This window comes from Seriola dumerili, unplaced genomic scaffold (assembly GCF_002260705.1).
Source record: "Seriola dumerili isolate Sdu_G_001 unplaced genomic scaffold, Sdu_1.0 BDQW01000242.1, whole genome shotgun sequence".
Lineage (NCBI taxonomy): Eukaryota > Metazoa > Chordata > Actinopteri > Carangiformes > Carangidae > Seriola > Seriola dumerili.
Window position 1 is genome coordinate 8,602,892 of NW_019174497.1, and position 24,821 is coordinate 8,627,712.

At 38.6% G+C, this 24,821-nt stretch overlaps 1 protein-coding gene across 5 annotated transcripts in view; it reads right to left on the bottom strand.

Moving 5' to 3' along the window:
• Positions 1 to 24,821, bottom strand: part of zc3h18 (zinc finger CCCH-type containing 18) — a 53,218-nt gene that overhangs the window by 21,413 nt on the left and 6,984 nt on the right. For all 5 annotated transcript variants that reach the window (XM_022756148.1, XM_022756149.1, XM_022756151.1 and 2 more), the window contains exons 3-9: positions 23,425 to 23,509; positions 18,502 to 18,650; positions 18,166 to 18,261; positions 17,435 to 17,577; positions 16,669 to 16,698; positions 15,987 to 16,101; positions 14,703 to 14,974 (exon numbers count right to left, since the gene is read on the bottom strand). In XM_022756148.1, the coding sequence (XP_022611869.1) occupies positions 14,703 to 14,974; positions 15,987 to 16,101; positions 16,669 to 16,698; positions 17,435 to 17,577; positions 18,166 to 18,261; positions 18,502 to 18,650; positions 23,425 to 23,509 (890 nt within the window). The remainder of the gene's footprint in view (positions 1 to 14,702; positions 14,975 to 15,986; positions 16,102 to 16,668; positions 16,699 to 17,434; positions 17,578 to 18,165; positions 18,262 to 18,501; positions 18,651 to 23,424; positions 23,510 to 24,821) is intronic.

Below are 24,821 nucleotides of genomic sequence, written 5' to 3' on the forward strand. Positions count from 1 at the left end.
TATTTCCACTCTTCTATAATAGAATTTTATAATTGCCACTGGTTTTTGTTTCTTCCAGTGCATTCAGAAAGTATTTTCACATTTTGTTATGTTGCAGCGAAATCATTTAAATTCTGCAGCACTCCACTGATCTGGGCTTTATGATAGAGTGGCCAGATGGAAGCCTCTCCTCAGTGAAAGACACATTAAAGTGCTCCTCTCTCAAACTCTGAGAAACAGCTTCTCTTGTCTGATGAAACCAAGACTGAACTGTCTGACCTCAGTTCTGAGTGTCATGTCTGGAGGAAGCCAGGCACTGCTCATCACCTCGAGGCTATAATCACTGCCACAGGTACTCTGACTAAGTACTGAGTAAAGGATAATGTGATATTTCAGTTTCTTAAATTCTGTTTTGGCTTTATCATTATGGGGTATTGACTGCAGACTGATGAGAGAGAGAAATTAATTCAAATGATTTTAGCATAAGACTGCAACAAGACAAAAAGTGAAGGCGTCTGAATAACTTCTGAATGCAGTGTATTTACTTCCTGTGAATAAAATAAAAGTCATATAGTCAATAAAAATCATATTTGTTATTTGAACATATATTTTTGTTTTATATATTGATAGTGTTATTATCTTCTCTCAGCGAGCACCACCTGCAACTGAAACTATTATTTATTTTACACTCAAAATAAACTTACTGTGAATACTTCACATGAGAAAGAACACTTGAGGTTTTTCTGTTTGGCATCAACATCAGCTTGTTTTTTCTCCTATTGTGGCTGGAGGTGTGATGCAATTTTACATGTTAGCCTTATCAAGGATTTTTTTTTTTTTTTATCTTTACATGACACTGTCTACATAGTGAATGGCTCTTATCCAGCATTTGTTTCACCATTATTCCATAAAATTCAAAATATGCACGTTTGCTGCTTCCAAAAAGATTGCTCAGTCAAAAAAAAAAACCATCACTTCAGTTCAATGTGCGACTTGGTAGAAGCAAGTAGTTGACCTTCATCTATAAAGCCACCAGATGCTTTGGGAATTTTCCAGCTTGCAGTTTTCCACAGGTTTTGTGTGATGATGCTCAACATATTGGAAGATATCTGAGGTGTTTTTCCAACATTAGAACTCCAAAGCAGGAATGGGTGATGTGGATACAAAGCCCTATCACAGTAAATGTACTTTCACATATTTCGCAATATTAATGTATCTCTGATATACTTTATTAATCAATCTTCTGCAAAATCATCAAGTGATAACTACTGTTGTGGTCACATGGTCGTCATCGTCCTATTGAATTTTCCAAACATCAAGAATACGGGTCTTATCTCATATGGACCTGTATCACCAATGCTGTGTCTCAGGTCGCGTATTTACATACTCACGCCTGCTGTTTTGACAGCATAAGTGCATTCACACATCCAGATGGTGAGCTCATACTGGTCAAAACATGTCAGAAAACTGGTCAGAGTGAGCAGAAACGCCTTGTTTGTAAGAGAGGACAGTGGAGCATGACATGACTGATTCAAGCTGGTTTTACTGGTTCACAGGAAGGCTGCGGTAACTCAGATGAACAGAGGCTTCAGAGGTTTTGGGTTTGGTCCTAGCTCTGGATTGGGGTCGTCACACATGCCCCTGGTAACTTCCTGCTTTCACAAGTCATTGGTTTGGCTCTGTGAAATGGATTAATGAAATTGAAAAAAGTAAATGATTTTGTATTATCACTTAATCAGCCAATTATTTTCTAAATCTAGCGATGAATTGTTTGGTTTATAAAATAACAAGAAATATTGGGCTCCCCAGAGCACAAGGTCACAACTTCAAATTATTTGGAACTAGTTGTAAAATGAAAAAAAAGAAAAGACAAACTATTTATCGTATTAACAATTATCAAAATCAATTAAATTTCTATCAACTGATTAACAGACAGTTTCAATCTTAGCTCTATCTTAAATCATGGTATCATTATTTCAGTCGACCCTAAAGCAAAGGATTCACAGTAATAACCTTATGACATCATCCATCACAGACGTTTATGGGAAAGTGGTCTTTATGGCCCACTGTATGTGGGACTTTATTTGCAATGGACGATTGGATACTGTTTATTTCTGCAAAATAAGATTTAGGTTTATCTTTACGCGTGTATCTAAATATTTGTTGAGGAAATTAACATGATGAGTGGATATTCCCAGTGTAAACGGTCCTGTGTCCCGGAACCTTTGAATGAATGCTTAAAGGTGTTCTATCTCTGTATCCGTTACTGCCTGGTGAGAGCAAAGGAGAAGAAGAAGAATGCTTTGATGTAATATTACAATAGAAACTGCCTTTGAACAATGTGCTGCTCAAACTGTAAGGATCAAACATAAATCTAAAAATGGAAACGTGAATAAACATCCTTTAGTGAGTACATACACAATGCAAGTGCATAAAAGGTACACATCCTCCTGTGAATGAGAAATTCCGCAGGTGTGATGCAAGAGCAAACAAGTCACGCTGCCGCTGTTCACTGAGCTAAAAATAGAACCACAACAACAATGGGGGCTATTTTTAGCTCTTAGATATATATTATTGACAAAATATTTATTTTGAGGAAGCCATCAAAAAAAAAAAGGGAAGTGGCACAAATAAACCAATTCCCACAGAACACAACAGAAGGAAAGAGGATGTTTGCAGACTGATGGGGGTTTAAGCAAATTCAGACAAAAACAAACAAACAAGGTTTTTCCTGTATAGAGAATTGGGAGGCGACCACCTCCGTTAAATTTCATGCCACACCTGCCTGCCCACAAAATTTTAGTATTTGTTTTCTCAGTACTTGGTGGATTTGACATTTGTAACTGCAATTGCGGCTGTACGCCACTACAGCAATGTAGTGGTGCTGTATCGTAATCTGTGCATCAGGCAGAGCCATCCGGAATTGCCAAAGAAGAAGAATACGAACACGCTGGATTTGCTGCCTGAGGATGGCGGGAACCTGATTTTGCGGCTTTTCAAACAGGTGAATAGGGTTGCCACCCACCCCATATAGTACGAGATCGTCCTATATTTGAAAATAAAATGATTCTAGTACTTGTTTTCGTTCATGTCATGTCTTCAAAGTGCTGTGAATAATGTAATGTCAAGTAAAACCAAACCAGTTGCCTCCTTTTTTCACATAAAAGGTGGCAACCCTAGAGACGAATATTATGTCTTTAACATCCAAGCACACCCAGCTTCTTGAAAAGTTTCCCTAAATTAACGTTACATCCCAGCGTGTATGTTTTTTTTTTGCAGAAATGTCTCGCTTTTTTTTCGCGAAAGAGCTGCGAGGAGGAGAATCGCGAGGACAGGTGAAACAGTGCAGAGTGCAGACATCATTAGTTCTCTTAATATGGGGAAAAAAAAGTGAATTCATGTTACTGATGAGATACATTAATGTGTCAGGACTGAAAGCAGGACTAGTTCTCAAGTGAAAGGTGCCGGTGGAGGAGAGGATCAGAGTGCGAGAGTACCAAGTCTTTAGGAGTGTACTAACGAGTGTATTAAAGGTGACGTTTACATAATTTTAACATCAGTTTTTATTCATCTTCCCAGATGTTCTGAAAAGCATAGAGTGAGTCGCTTTGACAACCAAATTTTGACTAGGGATGTATTTCCACATTTTCCAAATAGTGCGTGCAGCAAGAATCAACCAGTTCTCCTTAACCATGAATGCATGTAGATCACGGGTAGATTAACTCATCCTTAAACTGGAAGTTTTCCACTCTACCTCTGGCAGGTAATATTGCTTAAGATCTTCACATCACTTGAACACAATAGCAAAACATGGGTGTTGGCACCTATTTTTTGACAGTCGCGTCATCATCAGTCTTGGTACCTCCAGGGCAGACAAGAAAAACATGGTCAAGTTTCAAAATTTCAAAACCAGAGACCATGACCAAAAGCAAAGCAATGGAAATTTGTGACAAAACCGGTGGGAAGTACGGACAACTGCTTTTCAATAGATAAAGCTTGACAGATGACTGACTGCCTGTACTGTGGTATTGTGTAATGCAATAAGAGGAATATTTTATGACACAGCTTGCTACACCAGAGGAATGCCTTTAAATAGTAACTAAGTATTGATTTCCTTGCCTATTGTGAGAGTAAAAATTAAATATTAAACCAAAGCACTTGAAGAGGGCTCAGCAAACAAGATAATGTTGGTGCATAATTTGCATTTTGGGGACTTTCGGTTCAACAATACAAGAAGAACTTTGCAAAGCTAGGTTTGGGTTATGATTAGATATATACAATAACTATCTAAATTTGTCGCCTGTCAAAGAATTTACTATACCATTTACAACATTATATCTATCCATTTAATATTTCTGGCTGTTAGAGCCCATTGTGCGCAATTTTTGCAAATCAATGAAAACTGATCAAATAATGTGTTTTTCTTTCCTTAATAATACGAATATATATTATCAAGCAAAATGATTTAATTTACTTGAATACAAAAAGTATAACAGGTTTTTAATCATTTCTGCTTTAAACTCTATTCAATAATTATGTTGCGTTATTTCTACTTTAAACTGCTCTAAACTGTATAAATGGTATGAACACCTCGATAATGAAGTAGTTCTTCTTAGTTCTAAGAGTCTATTCAGTCTATTTAGACAGAAAAAAGTGGTGTCCTTGAGGGGGTACCTGCAAATGCAAGTGAAACACTAACTGTCAAGCCCTGCCAATATGCTGGATTATTTCATCCATAACCTCAATTTTCTCAAATGATTATAATGACAATGTACTATTTCATGGTCCAAACCATTACTGAGTATTTTATACATTATTATAACACACTGACTGACAGCCAGATGAAGTGTTAGATCCATACAGTGTATAATGAACATACTAACATTTTCTGTACTATTAAAAGGTACACTATGCAGGATGTGTTGGTTGCTGTTTGGAAACCCAACATTCAAAAATGGCACCTCCTCCCTGGCTCAATGAGCGAGACGGAGAGAGAGGTGATCGAGAGAGGTAGAGAGTGAATGAGGAGAGGGAGTGGTGTTAATGAACACAAAGCAGTGAATCATCATGTTATTGTCTAATAGTGTGTGTGCATGCACGTAGCTCAGCCTTGTTCAAACAGAAACAAAGACCTGCAGCTCTTTATACATCCATGACACAGACAGAGCAGAGGAGAGAGTCAGAGACAGCCATGTAACCTGGGGCCTCATGTACAAAGCCTAGAATTCATGTTGAAACATGGCATACGCACAAAGCTGGAAAAATGTATGCACACCAAAATATTCAGAATAATAATATAATATATATTAGGGGTGGGCGATATGACGATATTAGATCGTGAAGAATTACAATGTGAAGACGATCTTTCAAACTGCAGAGATCGTGGGATCGTCTAGGGCACATTCTATAAATTGCAGTTCTATGCTGATGCACCGACGCACCAGACGTATTGACGTCGTCAACCTGACCGACCAATCATAGCGAATTACGGGCAGTGACGCACTTTCCTACCCGCCTCCTTGTTTGTGTGTGTAGCGGAGGCACATGGAGAGCGATGGCTGAAAGCCAAACGGAGTCGGTCGCTAAAAAAAATTCCACCTCCATTATATGGAATTGGTTTGGATTTTCCGCAACTGATCAAGCGCAAGCAAATGTAATTTGCAAAGTTTGCACAGAAACCGTTCGCACGTCGGGTGGTAACACGATGAACCAGAATGTTGTTGTTGTTTACCTTAAACTTTACGTTGTTTGCACATGCAGGCAAAACTGCGACTATTTGAAATAAAATCTGTTAAGAAAGGTTCTTTGGTCTAAATTGTCTGTTTTTCTTTTTCCAATTTAAGATCGTGATAAAATCGAAATCGTGATTTTATTTTTAAAAAATCGTGATATGATATTTTTGCCATATCGCCCAACCCTAATATATATATAATATAATAATAAATATTCATATTTTCTTTGTAAATCCCAACTGTCTTAGAATTGAGTGCACATGGACGCTGCTAATGAGTATAAATGCCTGGGCTACACTTCTCTCCAGGATCAGGAAAAATGGCAAAACCATGCAGTAAGTCGGCAAAGAAGAGAACCATCTGGAGGAATATTACCTGAGCTTCAAAAAATCCTAACCACCAAACCATTGACCTAAGATTTCAGCATAGAAGTTATTTAACACCTATAATTAGACACCAGCTTAAGTTTGTTCCATCTCCTTTATGTCAATTGAGGGGTGTAGATCACTCACTAAGGAGGGAAATGAAGGGTAATTATTCCTAATTGTTGGCATTTAGTTGTGTATATGTGTGTGCATGCATGTGTGCTCGGGTGTATATGCACAGAAGGATGCATATGAATTAAGATGATGCACGTACATATTAACCTGTACTAATGTTGCAAGATAAGGTATAAGTTATACAGTATATGCTTGTATATCATTTTCACTTGTACAGTAGTTCATTTCTTAGATAGGCACAATATACCATGAATGAATTCTTGAATGTTTATTTATTTCACAAGTATATATGTACAGTATATGCATACATGTTCTTTTATTTTTTTCTGTTGTTTATTTTGTCAACATGACTGGCATTAATAATAACAGGTAACAAATGAAGTGGGGGTGTGGCGGAGGCTGTTAATGTGGAGTCCTGACATGTCCTGCACCAGAATTATTTTTTCTTGACCTATATGCACTTTGTCTTGATTGAAATGAGTAAAAATGTTTATCAGTATTTTGTTTATTTCACACATTATTTACATCCACCATGCACTGTTTTTCAACACTCAGATGGAAGCAGGTGGAGGCAAAAGGTGAGACTATCCAAATCATTTCCAATATTACGCATTAGTTTTTTGGCGGAAGCAAATGACTCACACAGACTAGCTTGTCGGAAATTTCAGATTCTCTAATTGAACAGGAAAAAACAGCAAGTCTCTAGCTCAAACAATTGAGGAGTAAGGACGCTCTAAAGACTGATATATTTCAGGGTGTATGCGCGTAATATCAGCCTGGTCAACCACATCGTTTGGGAACTTTATATAGGTGGATAACATATGGATGATCCCGTCCAGTACAGCTGGCATGATGCGGCTCAAGTACGACTGGCATAGTGCAGACTGGTCTGCCTGTTCCTTCCTGAAATGCCCCTTTCGACGTGAAACCCAGTGTGGTCAGCACTTGTAGGGGGACAGGCAATGCCGAACTCCATATGTATCCTCACCGTAACACAAACGCAAACCCAAATTCTTACGTTCATTTCACTCTTGATACATCTGACCTTGAACATGAAAGATGGTCTATGCAACATTTTTGTGCATTCACAACCTTTGTACACGAGGTCTCTACATTTTGATAGAGTAAAGACACACATGAGGAGGAGATAAGGAAATACAGGGAGAGAGCAGGGGGTGTCTCTGCTGATAAATACACCACCACACTCTGAGAGGATACTTTTGTACGAGTATATACGTTTTTTTTTTTGTTTTGTTTTGTTTTTGTTTTTTTAGGAAAATCATGCATTTATATCTTTAAGTAAAAAGTATGATCTACATTCAAAATGTTCAAAACTGTCTGGAGCAATTCTTTTATGAAACTGTTTTTCAGTACAAGCTTGTTTTAAATTGTATAAAGAGAACAAAGCACTCATTTATTCCTGTGGCTTTTATTTTTATTTTATCTTGCCACATCTATCCTCGATGACGAGTCCAATTAGGCAATTTGTTCATGTTAAAGTGATAAGAGCTGGACAGGCACGATGATAAGGATATTCTAAGTTGCAATTCTCAACTCATAGTGGTTGATATGCCAACAGAAACACATCAGTGTATGGAGAAGATAAGCCAATGACTGAAATGTCAAAACTGCATGTAAAAACAAAGAGCTTTAGGACTGATATAAATTTTTCATGTATGCTTTTCTATATTAAGAGATTGAAACTCGAAAGCGGCAGAAAAATTTAAAATTTGCCAATAAGCGAACTACTGCTCCTGTATTGGTCAGGACAGCGGTATGTCTAGAATGCATTGTTGTTGTGGTGGTGTTTACTTAAAGCATGTCTTGACATGTAGACACCTGGGAATTTTGAAGGAGATTCTGGCTGTGGTAAGGTTTGTTTTATTGATGTCTTGCTGCTTTTACTGGCAAGTAGCACACCATGCCTGCGTGATAATAACAATGTGCTACTAAGCGAAACAACTGGCCATCAGTCAGCCAATTTCTTTTATGCAGCGAGTTTTGTGGACAGTTAGTCTGTTGCTTTTGGCAACAAGACAGTGACGAGACGGAGGGTGTTAACAATGGAAAACGGACATTTTCTTTTGAAGATTAACTTTACGAAAACAAATGGTGGCAGTATCAATAGAAAACTGACTAACCAAATGTTATGTTTGTGTATCAGCCATGGCAACTTGAAACTATTTGCTCTATCAACTACCTGCCAATGTGGTGATGGTGCGTTGCCTACTAGTGATGAGAAATATATATTTATACAATACGTTACTACACTTAGGTACTTAGATTATACTTTAGCATTTCTTAATGCTATATTATGCCCGTACTCTTGAAAATAAAGTTCTTCTTACTCCATTACTTTTTTTATGAAGCTGTAGTTAGTAGTTACTTTGCAAAATAACGATTTACATACAAAATATAATGCAGTGTTAGAGTTATATACGTATCCAACAATATACAAGTAGCTAGAGCTCCCTCTGGACAAGCTACAGCATTAAGACTAGACAGACTAGACAGTGGTATTAAATGAATAAAACTACACAACAAAAGAAATTGTAACACTCCAGTTATGGAGTACTATATTAAAGTTATGTGCAATAAAGTGGAATGACACAGGAAAAAAGTATTTAAGACGCTAACTGAAATTTATTTAATACTTACTGGAGAAGCCCTTGTTTCCAATGACAGCTTCATAACGCTTTCCTGCTGGTGAATCTTGATCTTCAGTTCCTTCCACAAATTTTCTATTTGATTTAAGTCTGGCAACTGACTAAGCCAGTCCAAAACCTTTATTTTCTTCCTCTTGAACCAATTGAGAATCTCCTTTGCAGTATGTTTTGAATCGTTGTCCTGCTGGAAGATCCACCCATGTCTCATCCTCATCATCCTGGTGGATGGCAACAGATTCTTATAAAGAATATCCCAGTACATGGCTCCGTCTTACCTTCGATAATTTGGATTCCACAGCCCCATACTATGATGCTTCCACCTCCAAACTTGTAGGTAACTGTAGGTATGGTATTTTTAGGATTATATGCAGAGCCATTTCTCCTCCAAACCTGCTGCATTGTATTGTTGCTGAATAACAAAATTTTTGTCTCATCTGACCAGACTTCATTCTCCCAGTAATCTCCAGCCTTCTCCAAATTTTCTGTAGCAAACTTGAGACCATGGCGGTGGAGTGCATTGCTTTTTGTTTTCTTTGCGCCAACTGTACCCGCTGCTTCCAGGTCTTTCTGGAGCTCTGCTGGAGTGGTCCTCGGCTCTTGGGCTTCTCTTCTGACTAACTTTCTGACTGCCCGGTCAGAAATTTTGCGAGGAGCTCCTGTGAGTGGCCAGTTGATGGTCGAATGATGTTCACTCCACTTGCTGATAATGGCCCCAATGGTGCTTATAGGAACATTTAGGAGTTGAGAATTCTGTCTGCAACCAGTGCCATTACTATGCTGCTCAACAATCTTGCTGTGAAGGTTTTGGGAGAGCTCTTTGCCTCTACTCATGATGAGATGTTTCTTGCAGGAAAGCTTGGTGACAAATGATTTGTTTGCTTGCATTCAGAGGTGGGAAACCCTTTTTCAAACATGCGCTAACCCAGCTGATTCTAATTAGCACTGGTGGGAAAACTTATTAGTGGAATAAGCTGGTTTAGTGATTTTTCTTTCTGTGTTTCAATACTTTTTTCCTGTGTCATTCCACTTTATTGCACATAACTTTTTTATGGATTGGAATGTTACAATTTCTTTAGTTGTGCAGTTTTATTGAGGTAACACCAATGTCTGGTCAAAATCTTATGTGAAAAGGTACAATGGAAATATGTTGAATTAAAAAATTGTTGATGTGTTGAATACTTATTTCCCCCAATCGAAAAGAAATACAAAGACTATCTTATCTTATCTATTTTAAGCTATTTTTTCAGGCTTTTGCCTTTATTACAGTCATAGTGAGAAAGAGAGACAAAGAAATTGGAGAGAGAGACCACGCACACACAACGCTTTACAAGTGAGCTACCAGGAAGCACGCCTAAAGCCAGGCTATAATTCTTTTTTTGTCTTTCACACAGCTCACAGCCTCTGTCTGGGATTCACAATAATTTAGCTTTTATTTACTTTCAACTCCAGAACTCCAGACTTTTATTAGAGGCAGGTCTTTATGTCTAACTCTCTGTTTGCAGAATTGGTCATAGACGTTAGTACAAAGCCGTGTTATAGATGACTTCTCTCTCTCTCTCTCTCCCTCCCTCCCTCCCTCCTGCTCTCTCTGCTCGGTGTGTTAGATGTTTAGCTGTGCTCCCAACACTCCCCTGCAGTTCCTGAGCAGCCGGGAAACCAGAGCAGCTCGGTAGACTGTGGCTCGGCTGAGAAGTGGTAAAAGTACCATCAGTCAGTCAGTCAGTCACATTTGCAATTATAGGGCTGACCCCGCTGTTGCGGTCCAGCCAAAAAGATACAATGATGACAGAATGATGATATTTAACTGACACATTAATGCATCTGTAAAAGTAATGCAATAATGTAACAGATGTAAATACTACTAATAATACTTGAGAATGCAGGACTTTTACTTTCAGTTCAGTGTTTCGACTTTGTAGTACTCTAAAGAATCTGAGTACCTCTTCCATCGTCTGTGCTCTGTGCCCCTTCTTTATAGCAGTAATCTAAGACTGTGTGTGTGGTTATGGTGTGTTTTAGTAGGATATGCAGGTTTCTCACACTTGGGTTACATCAAACACACGTAATGCAATTCAAATACAGTGCCTATACATACCCATTTAAAATAGTTGCTATATTTGTTGTACAAGTTGAAATCAAAACCCAATTTATGAAAAAAATGTTCCAGATTTGTTCACTAATTTTCCTACACAGCATCAATATTGAAAAATATTAAGAAAAGCAAAAGTAGAATATCAGTGTTAGAAAAATTAATTTCACCAATTAATTTTTAATACATTGTCCAGAATTTTTAAGATGTTATTTTCACTTTGATTATGAGGGTTATAACTTGTACATACAGCTAAAAAAAGTTAAGACTTTTTTAATTTTAATTTCCAGGGTGTAATCTGGCAAAAGGTAAAGATTTTCACAAGGTATGATGACTTTATATAGGCACTGTAAATAGGGGTACACATCTTATGTTATGACATACAAAAAATATTTTCTGTCTCTGTCCTGTATATGCTTCATATTCACAGATTATGATTGGTTGTATTTTTTCTGGTGTTGCTTCTGTTTTAACTGATGGTTCTTCTCACCAAACATTTTCTGTTTTCCTTTCTTCATTATTTATGCAAACAATTTTTTTAAATTAGCTGGCTTAGTAGGGTTAGTAGTAAGTAAGTAACAGCATATGTTTGACTGACTGACACTAAATATTGGACTTTAGAAATCACACTGGATTCTCTTTGCTGTACAAGAACTGGTATCTTTACACAGTTTATACCCCAAATTAAAAGATATTAAAAAAATATTAATTCTATATGAAGATGACATGATGTTTGTTAGCAGGAGATGCCACATGGTAATCATTGTGTGCAGCAAACATTTCATCAGCTGACGAGCAGTCAAACAAAAACATGACAAGACGAGGAAGTGCAACTTTAAAATGCTTCCCCGTATTGTTTAAGTTCCCCATTCTTGCATATCTCATTCCTATGAGGTCAAGTAATCAAACATTATGGCAAGTCTCTATAAAAATGTTTAACACAACTTTTATCATATCGCTCATATTCATATTTGTGTTTGTGACACTGTTTCATCGCACAATTATTATGGTCAAAAGAATTCACAATAACCATATTATTGTGATATCTATAGAAATTTTGAAAAAAATATCAGTCGAATTCATCCTTAGGGCTGCCACTAACGACTAACATCTAATCTACCAACCATTAACTTTGTCTTTTGTGTGTTTTCTTTTTTTTTGCAAATGAATTTGACTCAAATACCAGTGTAGGGTGGCAGATATAGTCTGTCAACATAACTGCACAGAGAACAATTGAACATCATAACCTTCATGAAGGTTGGATTTACTGCAAAGAATTCTATTTGCCACAGATGAACTCCAGTCAAGGAGGATGTACCTGACCACAGGAGAGTCTGAATACTACTGTAAAAAATGCAAAATATTTTTAAAAACTAGAGATGCCCTGACTGATCAGCCGTCGATTATTATCGGATGATTTTCATGAAAAATACTATCACCTGAAAATCGATCACCTGAGGTTCATACTTTGGTGCCTGCGGCTGAGAGAAGCACTGTGTGATGTGTAGTGTAGTTCCGCTTCCAACCTTGTTCAATACACGACAGGCCAACAAAACAAAACAACATGTCAGCTGTGTGCAATTTAAAGTGTATGAGACTGGCAATGCATGGCAAAAATGATCGGTATTGACCATGATCATCCGATCTAACTCAGATGATCTGTTTCAGTGGCAAAAAATTGTGAGCGCAGCATCCCTACTAAAAACATGTTTTCATCAAATCTACGACTAGGGTCGTCACCAGAACCAATACTTCGGTACCAAGTCGATACCACGTGGCAAAAAACGGGATGTTTTTTCATGGTACACGTGACAAGATTGATAGTCACCCTCTTAGGAAGTAACAGAAGATTGACATCCTATTGAGGGAGGAAGATGTATGAGTGCTCGTCACACCCGCTTGCATATCAGGTCTCATTGCTCACAAGCAGGATGTCATTAGCTGTATGAGCAACTTATCTCATGGTGCAAAAGTGTCTTACCTCAAAAGTGACAGTAATCTACCAGAAACATGTAAAGAACATTAACACTGATTATTGCATCACTGGCAACATTTGAGTGACTCGGAACACATTTAAGCACAGTTTCTCCGGCAAATGCTCTGCCTCTGCCCGAGGGAGGATGAGGAACGTCCACGACCAAGCTGCAGTCTAGCCGCAATAGCAAATGGAAGAGCTGCAGCACCTTGGCTCGTCGAAAGAAATATATATATATTTATTTTAGGGGTGGGCGATATGACGATATTAGATCGTGAAGGATTACAATGTGAAGACGATCTCTCAAACTGCAGAGATCATGGGATCGTCTAGGGCACTGTCTATAAATTGCAGTTCTATGCTGATGCACCGACGCACCGGACGTATTGACGTCGTCAACCTGACCGACCAATCATAGCGAATTACGGGCAGTGACGCACTTTCCTACCCGCCTCCTTGTTTGTGTGTGTAGCGGTAGCACATGGAGAGCGATGGCTGAAAGCCAAACGGAGTCGGTCGCTAAAAAAAATTCCACCTCCATTATATGGAATTGGTTTGGATTTTCCGCAACTGATCAAGCGCAAGCAAATGTAATTTGCAAAGTTTGCACAGAAACCGTTCGCACGTCGGGTGGTAACACGACGAACCAGACTGTTGTTGTTGTTTACCTTAAACTTTACGTTGTTTGCACATGCAGGCAAAACTGCGACTATTTGAAATAAAATCTGTTAAGAAAGGTTCTTTGGTCTAAATTGTCTGTTTTTCTTTTTCCAATTTAAATCGTGATAAAATCGAAACCGTGATTTTAGTTTTAAAAAATCGTGATATGATATTTTTGCCATATCGCCCACCCCTAATTTATTTTGTATGGAAATATTTTGCTTTCGAAGCGGATGGTGAGGGTTTGATTATAGACCCGCAAAAGCCCGTTTGTAAACGGTGCCTTCACACTTTCCAAACCAGAAGTTGAAAAAAAGTTGATTGTTTATATTTTAGCACAGTACTGTTTATTTTAAATTCTTGAAGGCTACATGCCACTGTTCTTCGTTTTTAGTTTTTTTTATTCGTATTCGAGTGAAAGAGAAAGAACATGGAATTTATTGTGTTTTTTTTTTGTTTTTTACCGTGGTATCGAAATAGATATCGAGAATCGTGGAATTTCACTGGTATTTGGTATCGACTACTAAATTTCTGTTATCGTGACATCCCTATCTACAATACAATAAAGTGTGCAAAAAGCACATAGGTTTCCAAAAGATTGCTACCAATGACCTGGCCAAAGATGCTATGAGAGGTGATTTCAGGTGGTTACGGAAGAACCACCTCCTCTTTGTAAAGCTGAACAACAGAGGTGACCCTGTGCAGCACATTGCAAACAGCACACAATGGAATGAAGCAGGAGAGTGACGGACACTGGAATATGGCAGTTCCAACACATCCAACCCCTGATGCTGTAGTGGATTATTACAAACACATTGGGGGAGTTTACCTTTCCGATGGCCTTATTTACTGTTGCTCTGTGCTTGGAAAGAACATGACGTGGTATAAAACCCTTTATCATTTCTCTGACGTTTTAAATGTCAGGGCCTATATCCTGGGCAAAGAGAAACTCCACTATTTCATTACAATTCAAGGAAGTTCTACTGAAACCATTTTCTACCTCTATTTGCATGCCTGCCTTTCTGGTGTATCAAAACATAACATAAAAAAATTTCTCCCAAATAAAACAATCAACCCAGAGCCAGCTGAAACTTGACTTACTTGGGTGGCAAGCTGAGGGGAGAGCGTGGTTTCAGTTTGTCCTCGTCTTTCTTCTCCCTGGCGTCTCGAGGCGGACGCATCCTCGGCCTCTCCTTCTCATCCCGCTTCATCCGGTCCCTCTCCCACTCTTCTTTCCGTCGCATTCGCTCCTTCTCGCGTTCCCGCTCTCTTTCCCTCTCCCTCTCTCTCTGCCGGCGCTCCCTCTCACGGTGATCCCGCTCCCTTTCTCTGTCCCGATGCCGCTCCTGAGGGTCGCGGTCGCGTTCGCGCTCCTGTCGAGATGGACGTGCACAGTTATCTGACTGAAAACGTGCTATTTAATGGCACTCACACAGAAAACCAACTGCCATTACTCTGAGTTGTGAATAAATGTCATCAAAAGACCAAAACCAACAATTTGTTTGACCATCTCACAATACTTTTTGGCTTCCATGCCCTGTCTGCTGCACTCATTCATTCTACTGATGTCTCCAACTCACAAATATATAGTTTCATTTCTAAAAGAAAGACTCACAGACTAATTTAATTTTGTTAAAAAAAAGAAAAAAGAAAAAAAGGCGACGTTTGAAAAGTTAATTTTGAAAAGAAACAGCGAATTTACTGAGGACTATTTTTTGCTACATTTGGTGCTGCAGTGATTATTTCTGGATGAGGGTGAGGATGAGGTATCTGGGAATTAGGATATACATCAGCCAGTGCAACCTGCAGCCTGGCTCAATGATGTGTTTAATAGTCTCTGCACATCAATAGAGTTCTGGCACAGAGGAAGAGGATCAGGATTGTTATTATGGTGTTATCAGTGTTGGTTTGGGTTCATGGAAGTTAATGGAGAATATCACCAAAGGTATTATTTCAGTTGCTCTTTGATCTACATGGATGCTGCCTATGTTAAAGCTTTCTTGAGAAATTAAACTTACATGTTAACAACAAGAAAAATATGAGACTGTTCTTGTGGCGTTGTGCCATCCAATGCACTTCCGCTTTAACACAAAGACACTTTTGCATTGTTTTGGGGTTTTTTCTTTTCATAGTTTTTGGGCATTTATGTGCCTTTATTTGATAGGACAGTGAAGATGATGTCAAGAGTTATGAAGTCAAGAGTGAAGACAGGAAAGGTGAGCACGGAGAACAGGGGAATGACATGCAGCAGTCCAGCCAGCCAGGAGTCGAACCGGAGACTCACTGCTCAGGGCATATGCGCCCACATGGTATGCGCCCTAACCACTCGAATATTTGGTTGCCCCGATCACTTCTCACTTCGAGCAGCGTATGGAAGGTACTCACACTGTAGTGGTAAGGAAGAGGAGCTTCTGTGTACTGCACTCTGAAGTTTTCATACTGGCCACCTCGCCAAAGGGCCTCCATTTCATAGTCATAGTATGGATCGTTATATGGGTCACTGCACAGGGAAACACATTTGAGAAATTGAATGATACCCAACAAAGGTTACTACACACATTTGTGCAAAGTAGCATTTTTACAAATTTGCATAAGACATGAGATTTTCCAGAATGAGAAAAAAAAAAACATTTCAAATTTTGGCACACACATTACATATCCAATTACACCTGCTTATCAAAACATGCAGTTTTTGATGTTTTACATAAACCAAGCATTATAACTCTGGTGTGTCTGCATGTATCGAGGCCTCGATATGATTTCAGTTCTAATAAGTTACACAAAACTGACATGAGTTGTTTTCTTAAGGCCGTCTAAGTTAAGCTAAAAACACAATGGTGCCGCAGACAACTGGAGACGTCGACTCAAATTCATGTGTCGACTTTGTTGTCTTTGTAATGAGTCACATTCTCTGGAAAAGAAAAGTGTCTTTTCAATGTGTCATGGGGCGTTGCGTGCCTCGACGCCGCCACTGCCATCAGTATAGGGGCTTTACATAGAAGAAAATAGGACTGGCTGTTTTGACATGTTCGGCTGTTTTGTGTTTTGGTCTTTATACAACACTTACCCATAGATTGGATCTCTGAAGTCCATTTCACTGAAAAAAGAAAAACATATTACTATCAATGATAATATGATAATGACAATAATAGATACAGAAACTGGATTGACTAACTGCATCTTTCAGGTTCACTGAAAGCCGTGACCGAGGTGGTTGAAAAGCGTGACAGGGTAGGTCACCTAGGGTCAAATCTTGGGAGGAGTCTTTCTTTAGCTCCATTATTTATTTACTATTATGTTATATTATATCACTATAATGTTCATCTCGGTACAATACATGTATTTGACATGTGTTGGACTTAATCTGTAGTGTGTCATCTCGCCAAACTTCACTTCAATTGTGAAGAGTCTGATGTGATTGTTTGACTAAGAAAAGTTATATTTTGATTTACTTTAAGAAACAGAGAGAAAAGGCTTTGCACACAGCTTGTACTTCAGAGCTGGAGGTACTGACAACCCCGATGTTTGTTGCTACACACATTATTAATAAAAGATCCCTGATTATATTGTTGTAGGTTGAACTTGATGTGGTTGGTCTTGTTCTAATTTACGTCATGAAACCTGTGACTAAGGAGGGTGTCTGTGAGAGAGACAGAAAAAGAAAAAAAGAGAATCACATTTTAGCCCGTGCAGTGGTAACGGCAGGGAAAATGGTTTCATTAAAGATTAGACACAGATCTAATTACTCCTGCAAGATTCTGGAGCAGTTCTATGTGCTTTGCATCTATGATATGATTGGTTTCAGCTGATGAATCAATATGAGCAAGTCGTACTCTCTAATGATGCGGTAGCTGCGTTCTCTGAAAAAGTCGTTCTCTTTGTCAAATTCTCTCTCATCCTCTCCAATGGTCACGTTGAAACGCTTCTCCTCAAAGTCCGGCTCCTGCTCCTTACGGATGGTGGCCTTCTTCAGCACCTATGGGGCACAGAACAACCTGCAGTGGGTAACTTCTCCCTGGTGGCTCCAAATAGCAGCAAAAAGGAACTATACCTGTACAAGCCAATGCAGCTGAACAGCTCCACACACTACATCCTCCAAAATGATCACAGTTTAATCAATATGTCTGTAAATCAATTTCAATAAAAACTGAACCTTCATGACGGATGATTTATTGCAGGGCTTTTTGTTAAAACTGCATTAGTTTTAGCTAAATGTATCTAATAAACTATCAACTGAGTTGTATTTTATTGTGGCAGTTGCAGCTTTGGACAAACAGGTGAAAAACTGCTTGTTGGCATCACTAAAAGAAAGTTTTTTTCACAGAAAATATTGTGCGATAAGAAAGATCAAAACACATTTGCCTCATAAAATGTGCTTTAAAAATACTTATCAATTACAAAGATAAAATTTTACAAACTGTAGAACTAGTAAACTAGGGGTGCAATAAAAAGCTCTTCCGTTCGATCCACAGCGTCATTAAACAAACAGCCCTACGTGACAGTTAGTTTACACACACAACCAAATGGAACTGCTGTTTCCATGAGAGGCAGTGGATGCACTTACCTCTTTGGCATGCCTCAGACCTCTCTCCCAGGCACTCTCCACAGGAGGCTCCACTGGAGGAGGAGGGGGAGGGAGCTCCTCCACTGCAGGCGCAGCCTAAAACAGTGGCAAATTAATTTGTTGGTTTGTCTACATTAGCAAACATGCTCACACAGAGAGGCCCAGTCACATAGATCCAGTTCCTGAGCATTTGAACTCTAATCCATTTTTTTTATCTTTATGATTTATGAGTATTTACATACTACAGCAGTGTAACAGAAATCTGTGCACAATCTCTTCAAAAACATACAGATGAAATACACAGTTTTTATGCAGAGTGGTGGGAGAGAGACGTACCCAGGGATTATTGGGTATGAGTGGATGTGGTCCTCCAGGAGGCCCTCCATTAGGTGAGAAGAGGTCTGGTTTACTGATGAGGGAATAGTTACCTTTGTCATTGACTCCGGGGTGGATGAACCTACAGTTCATACCCCAAGTACAATTTCCTGGATAAGAAACAGCAAACAGTATGTTACCCAGAGTGAGAAAAAAAACATTGCTTAAGATGTTGCTTAAGAACATTGAAAAAGCCAACTTTGACTGTAAATATAGTTTCTGTTATGGATGAAACAATATGGTCTTTTGAGACAACATGAGATATCCTAAATCATCAATCAATATGTATTCTTTATCTGGATTTGTAATCGTAGTAAAAACCCAGTTTCAAATCACTTTTAAGAAGCAATTCCACACCTGACAGAATACCAGCAGTGAAAAATATATTGGACCAATATAGAAATTAATATCCTGATTGTCTATTTATCACTTACAGATTGGTAACAAAATGAACAATAGTGAACCTTTATATTTCCTCATGACTGAAAACTGATTTAAAATCATTTTCAGTCTATATTTTAAGTGCCTTGTTTATTATTGAGGACATGCTTTACTGAAGGCAGCAGGTAAAATAAACTGGATCAATGTTAAGTATGACAACTCCCCCTGCTGTAGAACAACCTGCATAACAAGTGTTAACAGCTCGTTCCCTGACACATCACTTTACAGTAGGGGTGGGCGATATGACAATATTAGATCGTGAAGGATTACAACGTGAAGACGATCTTTCAAAATGCAGAGATCGTGGGATCGTCTAGGGCACATTCTATAAATTGCAGTTCTATGCTGATGCACCGACGCACCAGACGTATTGACGTCGTCAACCTGACCGACCAATCATAGCGAATTACGGGCAGTGACGCACTTTCCTACCCGCCTCCTTGTTTGTGTGTGTAGCGGTAGCACATGGAGAGCGATGGCTGAAAGCCAAACGGAGTCGGTCGCTAAAAAAAATTCCACCTCCATTATATGGAATTGTTTTGGATTTTCCGCAACTGATCAAGCGCAAGCAAATGTAATTTGCAAAGTTTGCACAGAAACCGTTCGCACGTCGGGTGGTAACACGACGAACCTGTTTAATCACCTGAAGAGGAAGCACTAAAGCACTAGCAACTGTTGCACTAAAAGAGATAACCACAGTCACTTTAGTTTATATTTTTGCGTTTCAATAAGCTATTTAGTGTTTTGAGAAATAAATCCTGTTTAAATGACTGTCAGTAATGTCTTTGATTGATATTTTACTTTCTGTTACTACTTTTGCAAGAGTGCGCTTTATTAGAATGTTGTTGTTGTTTACCTTAAACTTTACGTTTTTTGCACATGCAGGCAAAACTGCGACTATTTGAAATAAAATCTGTTAAGAAAGGTTCTTTGGTCTAAATTGTCTGTTTTTCTTTTTCCAATTTAAGATCGTGATAAAATCGAAATCGTGATTTTATTTTTAAAAAATCGTGATATGATCCTTTCGCCCACCCCTACTTTACAGTAGTCTTTGTGTTTTTGTATCAAAACTTAACAAAGGTCAAAGTCTGTTATCTTTACGTTTATCTTTCGTGAGCTTGCCTCAGAAACAGAATCTATCTGCCTGTGGTGGCTTCATCCTCATCTGTTAATGTACAAATACAAATTCTAAAACTGATTTCCTAAAACATGTCAGAGATAAAAAAAAACCACAATAGAGAATTTTGTTTATTAAGATATTACATTCAGATCAGAACAGATCCAAGTTTATGACAAAAAAGACTATTGTATGAACAGACAACAGTCAGTCTCTAGTTCAGCAACAATTGTAAAAGCTTTTATTCCAATGGTTCCCCACTTTAATGGAAGAAACATAGTTTTAATATCAAATGTTTTCCACATGGATCCCTTAAACACAGTTATTTCCGATTTCTGACCCAGATGTGCACTAAGCAGGATATTTTACTGTTTAAATGCTTGTCAGTGCTCCCTGGTGGACAAACTATGTAATGACTAATCTTTTCCTAAATGACCTGAGACATACCTTTACCAATGTGGCACAGTAATTTCTTGTTACTCATCAGCTCATGTATAGTGGTAAGAAAAAGTAAGTGAACCCTTTGGAATTACCTGCATTCATGTACTTATCTTAATATATGATCAGATCAGAAACACAATCAATTTTACCTAATAACACACTAATCTTTGTATTGCTCTGGTTGTAGGTTGGAAAAAGTATGTGAACTCTTCGGCTAATGACATCATCAAAATCTAATTGGAGTAAGGAGTTATCAAACATGGCGTTACATTTTGATTTTGATATTCACAAGGAGCATTTGCTGATCTGAACCAAACCTTGCCAAAAATATCTCAGAAGATTTAGGATCAAGAACTATTGATCTGCATAAAGCTGAAAGGGTTACAAAGTGATTTCAAAGACTTAATATATTCATCAGTGCATGGTTATGCAAGAGGTTTATAAATTGAGATGATTTAGTTCGGGGGCTACTCTCTCTAGAAGTGGGCGTCCATGGCAGGACACCACGGAGGAACCCACACTGCATGCCTTAAGTTTGCCAAAGAGCACCATGACATTCTACAGTGCTGCTGGGAAAACTTTTGTGGACTCATGAAACTAAGGCAGATTTTTTTTGGGAAGAACATGCAGCACTATGTATGATGTAAATAGGACACTGCATACAACCATGGGAATACCACCCCAAAGGTGAAGTACAGTGGAGGGTTGGGGCCTGGAGAGCTCAACATCATTAAGGGGGGAATGAATTCCAAAGTTTATCAAGGTCTCTTACATGATAATGTCAGGGTGTCTGCTGTAGCATCAAAGTAAATCTACTGTAGAATGACCTCAAACAGTAAATCCACCTTTTGGAGTGGCCCAGTCAGAGCACAGACTTTATAATCTGACAGAAAATAACCTCAAGAGATGCTCACATCAGACATCCTGAGAACGTCTGAGTTGAAGCAGCTCTGTGCAGGTCTGATCAGCAGCTAATGAAGAGCTGGTTTGAGGTTATTGCTGCCAAAGAAGATTCAACCAAGGGTCCACTTACTTTTTCCACCAGCACTGTGAATGTTTTAATGGTTGTGTTCAATAAAGACATGGAGGATTAGAATTATTTAATTTTAATTAGAATTGTTTGTGTTGTACTAGCTTGAGCACATTGTTTATCCATCCTTATGATTTACGTGAAGATCAGATCAGATCACATTTTTGACTCATTGATGCAGAAAACCAGATAATTCCATAGGGTTCTTTTTCTTACAGCTACCAATACAGGTGCATCTCAATAAATTAGAATATCATGGAAAAGTTAATTTATTTCAGTAATTCAATTCAAAAAGTGAAACTCGCATATTATATAGATTCATTATACACAGAGGGAAATATTTCAAGCGTTTATTTCTTTTAATTTTGATGATTATGGCTTACAGCTAATGAAAACCCAAAATTGAGTACCTCAGAAAATCAGAATATTGTGAAAAAGTTCAATATTGTAGACTCACAGTGTCACAGTCTAATCAGCTAATTAACTCAAAACACCTGCAAAGGTTTCCTGAGCCTTTAAATGGTCTCTCAGTCTGGTTCAGTAGACTACACAATCATGGGGAAGGCTGCTGACTTGACAGTTGTCCAGGAGACAGTCATTGACACCCTCCACAAGGAGGGTAAGCCACAAAAAGTCATTGCTAAAGAACCTGGCTGTTCAGAGTGCTGTATCCAAGCATATTCATAGAAAGTTGAGTGGAAGGAAAAAGTGTGGTAGAAAAAGGTGCACAAGCAACAGGGATAACCGCAGCCTTGAGGATTGTGAAGGAAAGGCCATTCAAGAATTTGGGGGAGATTCACATGGAATGGACTGAGGTTAGAGTCAGTGCAGGTGCGTCAGGACATGGGCTACAACTGTTGCATTACTCAGAAGCGTCTTACCTGGGCTAAGGAGAAAAAGGACCGGACTGTTGCTCAGTGGTCCAAAGTCCTCTTTTCAGATGAAAGTAAATTTTGCATTTCATTTGGAAATCAAGGTCCGAGAGTCTGGAGGAAGAATGGAGAGGCACAGAATCCAAGTTGCTTGAAGTCCAGTGTGAAGTTTCCACAGTCAGTGATGATTTAGGGAGCCCTGTCATCTGCTGGTGTTGGTCCACTGTGTTTTATCAAGTCCAAAGTCAACGCAGCCGTCTACCAGGAAATTTTTAGAGCACTTCATGTTTCCTTTTGCTGACAAGCTTTATGGAGATGCTGATTTCATTTTCCAGCAGGACTTGGCACACTGCCAAAAGTACCAATACCTAGTTTAATGACCATGGTATCACTGTGCTTGATTGGCCAGCAAACTCACCTGACCTGAACCCCATAGAGAATCTATGAGGTATTGTCAAGAGGAAGATGAGAGACATCAGACTCAACAATGCAGATGAGCTGAAGGCCGCTATCAAAGAAACCTGGGCTTCCATAACACCTCAGCAGTGCCACAGGCTGATCGCCTCCATGCCACGCCGCATTGATGCAGTAATTCATCTAAAAGGAGCCCCGACCAAGTATTGAGTGCATATACATGAACATACTTTTCAGTAGGCCAACTGTATTAAAAATCCTCTTTTTTTATTGGTCTTATGTAATATTCAAATTTTCTGAGATACTGAATTTTGGGTTTTCATTAGCTGTAAGCCATAATCATCAAAATTAAAAGAAATAAAGGCTTGAAATATTTCACTCTGTATATCATGAATCTATATGAGTTTCACTTTTTGACTTGAATTACTGAAATAAATTAACTTTTCCATGATATTCTAATTTTTTGAGATGCACCTGTATACCTGTCATATGTTTTAAGCAGCTAATAATATCAGCCATGCTGTTATATGGGTCTAGTTCTGGAGTAGGACCTGATCTCTTCCACTTACCTTTGATGAAGAACCTGCAGATGGGACGTGGTCTGATCTTCCTGTCTGAGGGATCTTTGACCTCCCCCTCCTCCAGGTCATCATCCTGCCCACACAAGGAAAATCATGTCACTCTAAAGCATCTTACTGAAAAATAAGACAAATCGTAGGTGTCCTACCTAGTAATCATGTGAAAGATTAAACATTTGAAGAGCACCTTATTTGTATTTCACACACACACATTTTCCAGAACTATATTTACTACTTGATTGCGGGGATTTCCCAGGGGATCAAGGTGAGCCATAGAACTGATGAATATGTAATTTAAGGAGTATAAGCTAAAGAGTGCAATGAAGAATGGGTTTATACTGATTATTATAACAGCTCCTTGCCTCAGATTTACTGAAGGAAAATCTGCTTATTTAATCACACTATTTATCACCCAGTGAAAACATGTTTTAATTGAGGCATAAACATAAAAATTACTTTTAAATCAACTTGGTTTGTGCCTGCTTCAGTGAATCAATGGGTGAGTCTATTTGTGTCTCAAAGCTGAGGATTAAAACATAGCTACAGAACGCTGTCCTAACCATTATATTGTTATTAAAGCTTTTTCACCATGTCTCGCCCTGCACAGCTGCTTCAGAGTTCCTGCACTGACTGCTATCATTGACAGATGATTGATATCACTGACCCTAAACATCAACGGCAAAAACAGGCAGTCAGCTGCATTTGAATATTAAGAGGTGTTAGTCCTGCCTAGTGGCCAATGGCCACACTGCATTCAGTGTGTTTATTGCAAAATGTAGAGGACAGCAGGATGACCAGGAAGCAAGCTGTGGGATGATGGTTGAATCCAGAGTAGAGGTGGGCAGGATTTGTCGATGATTGATAATTGATCGTTAAGAATTTTGTTGATCATGTGGAATCTGATCGATCTAACGTGTGTATCAACGAGGTTGTGTTGTGTAGTGTGTCTTGAAGCAATGCAATGAATTTCACTACGTGGCAGCAACCAGCCGGGGCGCAATTTAATTTCAATGAGGAAAAAGAGGCTTTCTTTAGTATTTTCTGCCACAGGCATTTTTTAATTAAAAAAAAAAAAAATTTTAGTAATGAATCAATAATTGATCGTTAATTTTTCCAATGATTGAATAAGGAAATGTCTTCAATTGCCCATCCCTAATCCAGAGTGTGAAAAAATCGGAAGTAACCAAAGATGATGGAGTTGACAACAACCATTTCCATAAGTCATTGGTTTGTATTTATCTTGGTTTCTAAAGGTCTGAGGCAAAACCAACAGTACTGTTATAAATATGCTACGGACACAGTGGCCCTTCTGGTGTAGTGGCCCTACACCAGAAGACACAAGTTTCAGAAATGTTTTTTGACAAACCAAGGATAATTGTAACATCCTA